We start from the raw sequence: 11,995 nt of genomic DNA, 5'->3' as shown, positions 1-11,995 counted from the left end.
TTCATTTTGTCACGGCGAACTTATTTTGGTAATTATGACTTACTCTCATCGAAACCATGATCTAAATCATTGCATTCCTATTAAAGCTACTCAAGAAACATTTTATGCTTAGGTCAGGCAATGAATATGAACATAGAATACTGAAAGAAAATACATACCGAGACACGTGAAAAACTTTCTTTTATTATCATTATAAAGGAAAGGCGAATTCGCATTTTTTTCTCACCTGAAAATTGTATTACTTTTTATTAAAATGTTTTAAAAGAATGTTTTTTTTTTGGGTTAGGTTAAGTGTATAAAAATACATTAAATTTTACATTATTTTAATGGTAAATAATATAACTGTTTCTAATAGAACCTACTCATTGTAAAGTTATTGAAAGCATCCAGGGATGATGCAATGTAAACAAACATTCTCTCTATTTCAGGAGATAGAGTGACTACATCCAGAGAGACCTCCAGATTGTAAACTCTACATTTTTGAATGATGTGATCACTCAACAGTTTAGAACGTCATAAATAATTCTAAATTACTAAGCGCAGTGGCCAGTTGTGTTCAACTATTTACCTTACTTTCTATATCCTAAGTATTTACTGGTGCTAACTACATTGGAAAAAACATTAATGAGGTTTGTAGTTCTATTATATTGTTTAGCAGGTAATTATATTAGTTCTAACACAATTGTGTTTGTTTTGTATGTTGTATTGGACCGAGATCAATTTGGACTAAACATAAGTCGGTGATGGACTGGAAGTTGGTGCTGCTCTAGTGGATTGGGATCAAGTTCTTCATGTATGTATTAAAGAGAAGAGATCAATTGACATCTTGGATATATGGAGAAACAAGTTTTCATTCAGTCGCACTTTATCATAGGGTCTCAATCGTCAGCGTTTCAATCACCATCGTTTCGATCTTGACCAGTCTTCATATTCTTTGTTTTGTCAAAGCGTCTAAGAGAAATCTACATTAGAGCTATCACGGGTGTTATCAGTTATCTAATTCTAGGGTTTTATATTCAAATTACTCTCTATTGTATTGTCTTAGTTTGTGTTAGAATATCGTTTCATTGGCAATTCATGTTTCCTTCATCAATTTGTTGTGTCTTTGATCTGATTCTCATGAGACATTTCTTTGATTTAAGTTTAATAAAGTTTTGAGGCTATATTTCTAACAGGTTGCGGTCACCGAATATTTTTAGCCGATTTTTTTGTTCGAATTGTAACTTTTATAAACAAAGAACCCTCCACAAACCGGAGAGAGCCACCAACCACCATACCCGAACAAATACATTAATATAAAACTACACCATCTATCAAATTTCTTTTGGAGCTATTCTTGTACCAAAAGAAACCTAAGGACTTGATCTCACCCTATAATCTCGTCCAAAGAACCAACTGGTTGAATCCTAGACGCCAGCTAATATGATCCCAAACCACCGTTGCCCCCATGCATCCAATAACAATATGCTCAGCCAATTTCACCCCCGAGTCACAAAGGGGGCATTGCAGGCTAGGAACCCAGATATCTCTTCTTTCAAGAGTCTTCGGAGCCGGGATCCAGTTCATCTCGGCCCTCCAAGCATGTATATTGCATTTCTTCGGGACCCATTTACACCATTTTAGGACATAATTGTCATTGTTGCCTCTACTTCTAACTATTAATTTCTTAACAGAGTTCACCGAAACCCCCCCCCCCCATCGAGTCTCCTAACCAAACATAACCATCAGACCCCTCAACCCAAACTGTAGCATTTAAAAGTTGGAAGCGTCTTTCCAGACTTTCCCACTCGGCTCTTTCCGTCGGCGGCAAAGGATTCCTAACCCAGCCACTCAACTTTTAGCCGATATTTAACGGCTTTATAGTTATAATTAAAAAATATATATATGTTTTACCTATATGTATATATACACCCCCTCCCCCCAACCCACTTCTTTCATGAGCCGATCTTTTGAGGCCTATTATGAACTGTTCGGCCAATCTTGAGCTCTGTTAAATTGAATTGCTCAGCTTGTTTACAGCTCTACGGTAAACAACCTTCTCCCACTAGTTCCCTTCAATTGTTCTCTTCGGTACCATTTCGGAGTAATGATATTTTCATGCAAACCAACCAGGGCTGGCCCATTAGCACTATAGGGCTTTAGACTCTAAAATTAAGGACCCAATTCTTTTGTTTAAACACCACCTTCAAATAATGTTTTTGCGTTTGATTGTGTTAACTTCTACCTTATGAAACGGTTTTGGTCGAGACTAAACCCAAGATTACAACAAAAAATTTTAACTAGAAAACTCGCCGCTATTTGCTTTTCAAGCTACACTGCAACTACGGCCTGGATAACACCATACTTACAGAAGCCGGAAAATTAATGATGATACTCATAAGCATCGGCCACTTTTGACCGAATACCATAGCACAACTCTTAACACTAAACATTATATCATCTATAAAACATATAACCTCAAAGACACATGTACGAAGGTTCACCGATCCATTTTGGCAAAACGGCCTCTGATTCTTGTCCTGCTTTCGGCTCGTACCTTTCGTGACTCATAGCGGATATGCTTATCATACCTGTTATGACATCAACAACAAAAGAAACTGCAATTAAGTTTGCATTACACACCTACATAATAAAATTTTCAATCGATTTCTTGACCCCACAGAAAAGTTTCAACCTTTTGTTGCAAATGAGTTGAATTTGAAACTTGAAAAGCAAATTTGTGTGAAAAAATGCTACCGGCAATCATGTTTATAAAGAAAATCATGTCAACTTCAAATCCGGAAAATAGGAGACTGAATTATAAAAATCAAGATGGACCGATCTGATAACAAGTAAAAATAGGTTTGAATCAAATGAGTCATTTTTGTAAATAGGTTGTCGCGTTGGACCCATTTATGGATTTTTTATTTTTTACGCAAACACATTTTATACATTTCCAAACTTTAGCAACACAACTGAAGATGCAAAAAGAGAGAGAGAGAGAGACCAACTTACATTTCTTAACGATTTTAACAACCGAAATACATTTTGTTAAACGAATTTTCAACCAGTATCACGAAAAAGTGTAAAGTTCAATTTTTTTTTTGTGCACGTGATTTGCCACTAAATATATAATCTTCAATAAAACGACTTAAAATGTTTTTATGCCATTGAAACAATTTTCAACCCATTTGAGTATTTGGCGCATTTCCTTTTTACTCCCTTAATTAATCACATTAAACATAAGATAGTAAAACATAATTAAAATTACCTTCTAGTTTTCTTCTTCTCTTTATATCTTGTGATTGCTGTCTCTCTCTCCTGACTATTAATATCCCGTACACCGACACCATGATTCTTAACAATATTATTATGTGATTGACCTTGATGGTCAATACTTATGTTATGAAAATTGCCATCAGGAACTAGGCAGTTTACTTCAGTGTTATTATTTCCAACCAATTGGTCACAAAATAATTCCTGGCCCGTTGTATCAGAATTATCAGGGCACCATTGGAATGTATTTATCTGCAAATACAAAAACATGGTCAAAATTGGGCTATGGGCCTAGACGACCAAACGAGCCCAAACCAAAGAAGCAAAAACGTTTGGATCGGTTTCGGGCTCAAACCGAACCAGGAACCGAAATTTCGGATTTTGAGTTTTTCAAAAGTGTTCGGTTTCGGTTTTTAGATTATGTCATTTGTAACCATACAAAACCATCGTTTAATATAGTTGGCAAAATGGACGAGCCAGATAGATTGGGGTAAGTAGGTAACGAGTCAACACAGGTCAAAATATGTAAATTTCAAGGCTTGGTTAGATTGGCCCGCAAAACTTTTGGTCCATTTATGAATATTTTATAAAGAATTAACAAATGAAGATGAGAGATCATACCTCAAATGACATATTTACATTCTCTTCCGGCTTATGTTCACCTTCGAGTTGGAAGTTTTGTGCAGGCAGAAACTCAGTCAGTGGTTTAATTATGTCTTGACTATCATCAACATTTGGTTCGGATTTCGCTAGTTCACGAAGTTGGTTAATAAGTTCAGCTTTATATGTTCCGAAAGCGGCATTTCGATTCTGATTTCAACCAAAAAAAAAGTAAAAAAAAAACTAAACAAAATTAATAAACAAAAAACCATAACAAATAGGATCTTGATAACTACTATAAAGACACATAAACATGTCTAAAAACAACAATTTTCAATATAACAATAGTAGAATTTCACACCTCATATGTGAAAATGAAAGGACAAATTATATTTCAAAAATCCAAACTATTATCTAGGATCTATAATAATTTATACCAACAATGTGACCGATAAGACCCCACTAAGGACAATCCCACTATAACAAAAAAAGTAATCGTCTGCCCTAATTTCATTTATGTCGTTTCAAAAAGATATATAACATTCTAATTTCTAATCAGGATTAAAAGCAACCAATTGTTTACTTTTTTTTTTTTGGTCAGACTGAAATTACCCTTCGCAATAAAACTAATTATTATGGCCATACGGGTTAACATATATAGGGCTGTAAAAACCGAAAGTTCAACGAGCATTTCGTGAACAGTTTGGTGGGATTTTCGTTTACATTAGTTCGTTCTTTTAATAAATGAATGAACAAGAACAAGAAATTTTGTTCGTTAAGTTAAATGAACAAACATGAACAAAGGTTGTGTTCGTGAGCGTTCGGTAATGTGTTCATTTGTGTTCGTTTGTTATGTTTGTTAGTTAAAGATTTGATTTATATTTTTATAATATCTTATGCACAATAGCCAACCTAACATTTAGATTTTATAATTTTATTGTTTATGTTCCTTTCGTTTCGTTTATGGCTTGTTTTAAAAAGTCTTGATTTAAGTAACAACAAATCCAACTCATGCTTTGTTGACATTATCAGAATAAAACTGCTGATTGGGGATGATTATGTTTATAATTATTATCATTTTAAGTGCCTAACTTTATATTTAATTAAGGTGATTATGTCTAATGTTTTGGATTAAGAATGCTTTTTTTCTTAAATAGGACATGTTTGTCTACGTTTGTGAACCGTTCATGAACAAGTTCAATCCTTAACGAACGAACACGAAGAAGATTTCTTGTTCGGCTAGCGTTCGTGAACTAGTTTTAACGCTAAACAAAATAACATGATCAAGGCTTTGTTCGATTCGTTTACAGTCCTAAACACATAGTTTGAATAATCTAAACCCAAATCACAAATGAACAAAAAAAATCAAAATATTAATAACTTGATGAACAAACAAGTTACTACCTTAGGCAATGGAGGAACACCCATAACTTGATAATTATGATCCGACCCGCTATCCACAATCAAATCATCAAGCCTTACAAAAACCGGAGTCTCCCGAACAGAATAATCCGAAAACCCATAACCCGACCCGGACCCTCCATCACCACCACCATTAATCAAAACCCCCTTTTTCTCCAAATCCTCAAACCCGAAAACAAACAACAAATCATTAACCGACGGACACCCGGTAAACACCTCAACCGGGCGTCGATCATGCGACTTGGAATAATCCTTATTATGTGTTTCCCAATCGCAATTCTGACAGTGTACGACGTTGTCGGTGGAACAGAAGATGGTTGCCGGCGATGAATCGCAAGCGTCGCAGAGTAATGAGCGAGTGTGTTTGGTGAAGAGTGGATTCGTTGAGTGTACTTGTCGGTCGCATGATAAAGAGAGCTTTGCGTTGTCGGCTCTGCAGTACAGGATTGCTGTTGATTGGTTGCAGAAGTCGCAGTCGCGGCGATGAGTGGTCGCCGGAGGAGGTGAATTAGGCATGGGTTTGGAATTTGGGTTTGAAATTGAGGACTGGGTATGGATGAATTTGGGCTTAATTGATGTTTTTCGATCAAATTGAAGTGAAATTGGTGAAACTGTGTGAAATTGAAAACTGGTTTTGGATGAATTTGGGTTTAATTTGATGTTTATCGATGATATCTAGGTGGGTGGGGTTATGGTGATGATTTGATGATGAGGGTTGTTGGCAAAAGTGTTGATTTGATATGAGATTTTGAAAGAGAAAGAAGAGGTTAGAAGAAGATTCAAGATACAGAGAGAGATATGTTTGGACTTGCTCTGTCATTCTCGATAATACTAAAATTATCCATGTCGTACAACAATAAACGCGTCATCTTTAACTAAATAATTAAACCGTATAATCCCGTTAGTTGGTCTTTAAATTGTTGTATTTATTCTCATTTATAGTTCGAGAAGTTCAATCGTGTTGGATCCTGTAACGCAATTTCGGTTGCTTAGGTTTCGTTATTGTGCCTTCGGTTTATATTACAATATTTATCTTCGATTTCAAGGTGAGTTTCTCACAACCCCGTTTTAAACGTTTTCATATTTTGGGGTAGCATATGTATCCTATAAAACTTCAAGTATTTATGATTTCGATTACAAACTACACTTCATATCATGGACTTGTGTGCTTACTTGCTTATTTGTTTTATACGTGGATTTCAAGTGGTTGCCTCAATAAGTATGATCATACGCCCCCCTTTGCACTCATGTCCATTTATATCGAGTGGAAAAGGGACCTCATATCCGAGTACGTTGGTAGCCCCAACTGGAAAGGACATTCATTTGTTCTTTACACTCAGGTCCATTGCATCGAGTGTAAAGAACCCTTTTTATGTGCTCATTTCACAAGTTCCATGGAATTGTGTAGTTTTTACGTATTATATATATCAAACTGTGGGATTCTCACCAGCTATGTTCATAGCAGACTTTATTTTATACATATGTTACAGGTGTAAAGATATAAGGATAAAAGTTAAAAGACACATAGCATGCCTATAGGATATTCAAAGAACAACTTATCATTTGTTTATTTATTTGTTACAACTTGTATTAATTGATAAACTTGTGTTACATGAAGATTTAAATGAAATAATGTTATTATGGTCACCTAATAGTGTCACGTGTGTTTGAGCAATCTGTACGTCACACTCAGGCGTTTCCGCTTTAGCCGGGGTGTTACAGCGGATGAGTTGCGATCTTGGAGGATGGCTAGCGGTCTCTTTCTTTGGTTGCCGGAAAAGAACTGTCGCCGGAGTTGGTGGAGGAGAGAATTGGGAATTTTGATTATGAATGTAAAATTGTTATATAAAAACTAATATCCACGTAGGCTGCCATGTCGTATGTTTTTGACAAGTATGATGGACACATCAGCAATGACATAACGGAGTTAGTACTCCGTTAGTCGCAGACTCGTGGAAGAAACGTATGTGAAAGTTGGGACTGTTGCCGGCCAAAATGAAAGTTGGGACCAGCGCCCACAAAAATGAAATAGTTGGGACCAATAAAAACCAATTTTCCTATTTATTAAAACTATTTACTAACATTGTCATTTGTTGGTGCCAATTAATCTTGAGTAATTGCAACTTCTGGTAGTTGCAAAACTTCTTTAGGGTCAATGTCTTCTATTAGGGGCAACTGTTGTCATTTGTTAGTGCCAGTTAATCTTGAGCAATTGCAACTTCTGGTAGTTGCAAAACTTCTTTAGGGTCAATGTCTTCTATTAGGGACAACTGTTGTTTGCAAAAGTCGATTCATTATGGTGACTTCTAACATAAGTTGTAACTCCCAACATCGGTAATTTTCGGACAATTCAAATCGTCACTATTCACCTAGTTCAACGGCGGCTATAGCTTCACAATGCCTCAATGGATACATCAAGTAGTTGAAACTTGATGTTGAGTTTCCGCTTTAGCAAGAATATCAAACATAATCATAAGATTAAAGTTCCACCATTTTCATTTTGTATCATCAGTTCTTGAGAAATAACTAACAGTTGATACTAACTGTTGATGTAGAATGAATTGTGTTAGTGAAATAATCAAATGTTTCAAGTAAATTGAAATGAAGATTGTTATCAAGTTAAAGTTTCAACTATGAGCATGTTTAGAGATAATATCCACTAACACACTTAGTGAGAGAGATTCATTTAAGTGGTTCATGTACCCACATGGTGATCGATGATCTTAGTAAATAACTAAATACTTATTTACGAAAAATAGACGTCTTGAGAGTTTTGATTTGTTGTGCTCATCATTACTTGGATACAAAGCTCATGCTCAATCTCTTTAAAATAAATGAGCTTATGCGGGGTTAAACTCAAGTTCAATCTAATTTAAACTTGGTTTTTTTGGATCCTTCATCTATACATCTATACGATCATAAATAACTCATTATTGGTTTGACTCGTTTATATACCCTACAATACACCACTATGTAACAGAATTAGTAGATTTTGTTTTTTGTTTATTCTATAGATAAGAGTTATAACATGTTCCTTAATCTTGTAGAAATTATTTACACGTTTTAATTTGGTTAAATTTGATTTTTGAAACTACATTTTAAAAATAAGCTACTTTTAACTATCAATCAAATCAACTAATAAACAATTTATATGGTCATGAAGTATGCCAGCAGGGAGGGGTAGTGTGGTTCGATGTGGCCACACCGATGCTAGAGGTAAACCTCTCTCTATCTCTCCCAATTTGAGCTTGAATCTTGAATGTGAGTTTAAAATTGGATGAAGACACATGAAATAAAAACAAAACGAGGGAGTAACGGAGATAGAGGGTGGGAGATGAAAGAGATGATGATACGAGACTCTTTTCTTTTATTATTTTTGTTTTTTTTTAATAATTTGGTTAAATATTTTAAACAAAATAAATATGTTTATGATAATATTAAATTTAATTATTAGTATTAATTTTAAATATTAATATTAGTATTTTCTTTAATTGTTACTATTAGTGTTAATTTTATTTTGTTGAAAAAGAGTCTAAATGATAAATATATATTGTATTAAAAAAATACATAAAAAAGAGAGAATGAAAAATCGTGAGCATAACATAAAAAAAAAAGACTGAAAGCAAACTTTCATTAAAAAACAGACAAAACCTTAGCAGGTGGCTATAACAGAACCTAAACAAAACAATTACAACCACAGAGTGCCTTAACTATTATGACAAAAAACATGATAGAGGGGATTTAGCCCAATCAAGCCAAACATAGGTTTAGTGACAGTGAATGGCGGAGGGGGTGCTAAGGTGACACTAAGTTGACAGGTTATGGAGAATGATATGTATAACGCATGGCCTAATGAAACGGTGTTATCTCATACTCTCTATAGCTTATTATTCTTGTCATTTAGATTATTTATTTGTGTTTTTTTGTTTTTTTTTTCAAATAAGCTACAAACAAAACTATTGTTTCAAACACAAACGCTTGCCAATGATCACTTGCGCAATCAATCTGATAAGATGCTTTTAAACCGTCTTCGTCTGTGCCAACTAGACCAGTTCAACTATCAAACCAGAACGGTTGTAGAAAAAGATTTTTAAATTTTGAATTAATTTTTTTCAAAATCTCATTACCATTTCACTTGCTAACATTGGACATATTCTTTCACAAAGAACAATAATTATATGGGCCATGGCATACTCATGTTTTATTATTTTTTTTAAAGACAAAGATAGTAGATTGAAACGGGTAGAGCCACCCATGAGCCTCGACAACATTCACGAAAAATCAAACAAAATATGTAAAAGGACAACCAAAAGGTACTATCACCTTCCCTCGACCAATATAGATTGAAGTTAGTTAGGGCCCACTTAGTTATTATCATTTTTTTTTAATTTTTTAAACATATACATCATTGTCCTTGGAAGATAATTTTTTGCAATCCCAAGGTCGTTGTCTAGTAGCAGGAAGATTTTGTTTTTAAGTGAAGATCCAAGTTTGATTTTTTTTGTGTTACTTTTGGTGGATGTTGGGATGAAGGATTTGAGCTAGGCTTTGCGAGATTGTCAGTTCGGATCTCGAGCTCATCCGGGTTTTAGTCCACAGTGTGTTACGCCAGAGAGTTACGCTCTTGTGGCGGCACAACGACTGTCAAGTGGTAGCTGGCAGTATGGTTTCCCAAAGGAATGCCCCAGCCAAAGTTTGAAGCTAATGTGGGTCTGGTTAAGACAGCATAGTCTGGTCAGAGTTGGGCAATGGGGCTCTCCAAATTAAAGAGTTTGATGGTCTAAACATAAAAATAAAGTCGTCATTCTAAAAAAAAGAATAAACTTTTACAAATTTTTCGTTCAAGCCCATAACTACTACAGAAAGAAAATCTTTGGGGAAACCTTCCTAAACACCCCGTCAAAATAGTGATGGAACCACTTAGTTATTATAATCATATTAATATATTCAATAATTAGCCTTCAAAATAAAGAAAAAGTATACATACAATGATTAATTTGGTAGTGGTGATGTCGTGACTCGTGACCAGTGAACTAATTACTTTGAACTAGGGCTGAGCACGGTTTAATTTGATTCGGTTCGGTTATTAGGCGAAACCAAATCGAAACCGAAGTTATCGGTTATTTGAATATGCAAACCGTTCGGTTTTTCGGTTAATTTCGGTTTCGGTTCGGTTATTTTTGGTTTTTTTCAATTATGTGTTGACAATGCAAAAAAAATTAAAAAATGAAAATGCATATTTTAAGCTTGTATAAGAACGTGTTAGAGTACCATAGTCCACATATATATTTAATTCAAAAAACACAAATAGGCCCGTGCTACGTGAAACTATACGAATTCAAAGTTGCTAAATAGAGTTTAAAAATTAAAAAGCATTAAAAGTTTAGTCTCAATTTTCATTTATAATCTGATTTATTTATCTTAAAAGTTTAGTGTATTCCTCATCATTTTGATAATCTTTATCATCATCAATCGGTTCGGTTCAGTTTTTTTCGGTTTTGTAAAAATGGATAACCGAATCGAAACCGAAATTTCAGTTTTTCAATAAAACATAAAAATAACCGTCGGTTAATGCTTCGGTTCGGTTTTTTCGGTGCGTTTTTTTGGTTAATTCGGTTTCAATTCGGTTTTCTGCTCACCCCCTACTTTGAACGAGTCTCTATTGTTTCTTTCAATGATTGTAATAGTTTTAGTTATTCTGCAGGTAGTTATTATTGAACAAGCTTTATTTGTTGTTGCTATAAAAACACAAGCGCGACTCAGTTAATGTAATAATGTGAGTTTTATTAATTGCAAGTTTATAACCTTGATTAAGGAGGTGTTTGGGATTCCTTATGAAAACTCTTTATATCTGTTCAATAAGTTAATAAGTTACAAAAGTGTAACTTATTAATTTTCCTTTCACATCAAAATGCATGAGCAATATACCATAGGATGGTAAATATGGTGTTCAATGAAAAGCTGGGGGACACCATGAAGGTCTATATCGATGATATGGTGGTGAAGTAAAAGAAAACTGAGGATTATTTATGGGATCTTTAAGAAGGATTCGATATCTTGAACAAATATAACATGAGGCTAAATCCTTCCAACTGTCATTCGTAGCAGGAAAGTTCTTACGATATATGGTCACTAAGAGAGGAATATTAAACACATTTTAAATAAAATTACCAATCACCGTTTTTTATAGGGTAACTTATTAGTCGGTATCCATTCAATTATTCTTTAATTCAAAGTCTTTGTTCTTTGCCTTCAATAGCTAGCAGCCAATAATATTTTGATTCAAACTTTCAAGGTAATATATATCATATATGATGATATGACCTTTCTTTAATCTGTCGTTACTAATGATTTATTTAACTTCAACAATGAGTTTTTAATAAAAATATATAAGATGTTCATGTTGCAATCTAAATTAATTTTATCGTGAAAGAAGACATACAATTATATAAACTTGTTTTGCAATTTTAAAAGTTTGCACAACCCATTTGATAAATATACGACCGAAACCAGAACTGAATGGCGAGAACCGACTTTACTGGTTATAGAACCGAACCTGTTTACTATATATAATAGGTTCCGGTTCTATTTTTCAGTCATTTTCGTTTCTGGGTTCAGCTCTGGTTCCAGTTTGGTTCTCGCGATTCTGAACCGTTACAAAGACCTAGTGACATGATTTTTTTTATCTCTGTACCGACATAAATTTTTATTGAAAATC

At 34.3% G+C, this 11,995-nt stretch overlaps 1 protein-coding gene across 1 annotated transcript; it reads right to left on the bottom strand.

The window, feature by feature from the left end:
* Positions 1-2,479: 2,479 nt before the first annotated feature.
* Positions 2,480-5,929, bottom strand: LOC143614681 (zinc finger protein CONSTANS-LIKE 13-like). The gene is made up of 4 exons (XM_077088045.1): positions 5,260-5,929; positions 3,877-4,065; positions 3,251-3,507; positions 2,480-2,570 (listed from the first exon to the last, which is right to left on the bottom strand). Exons 1-4 carry the CDS (start codon positions 5,791-5,793, stop codon positions 2,480-2,482), a joined length of 1,071 nt encoding a protein of 356 aa, XP_076944160.1. The 5' UTR covers positions 5,794-5,929.
* Between the last annotated feature and the right edge of the window lie 6,066 nt (positions 5,930-11,995).

Source organism: Bidens hawaiensis, unplaced genomic scaffold, assembly GCF_021521415.1.
Source record: "Bidens hawaiensis isolate Kalapana, Puna unplaced genomic scaffold, B.hawaiensis_p1.1 tig00040697_1, whole genome shotgun sequence".
Taxonomy (NCBI): Eukaryota; Viridiplantae; Streptophyta; class Magnoliopsida; order Asterales; family Asteraceae; genus Bidens; species Bidens hawaiensis.
The sequence above is the reverse complement of the archived record's forward strand: the minus strand, read 5'-3'. Positions and strand labels throughout refer to the sequence as shown.

What these genes read in the sequence shown, in the direction of transcription:
- LOC143614681 (XM_077088045.1), bottom strand. Translation starts at nt 5,793, where the DNA reads ATGCCTAATTCACCTCCTCCGGCGACCACTCATCGCCGCGACTGCGAC. An exon ending in GTGTTCCTCCATTGCCTAAG is followed by an intron (nt 4,066 to 5,259) that starts GTAGTAACTTGT and finishes GGTTGAAATCAG; the next exon opens with AATCGAAATGCCGCTTTCGG. An exon ending in ATGTAAATATGTCATTTGAG is followed by an intron (nt 3,508 to 3,876) that starts GTATGATCTCTC and finishes TTGTATTTGCAG; the next exon opens with ATAAATACATTCCAATGGTG.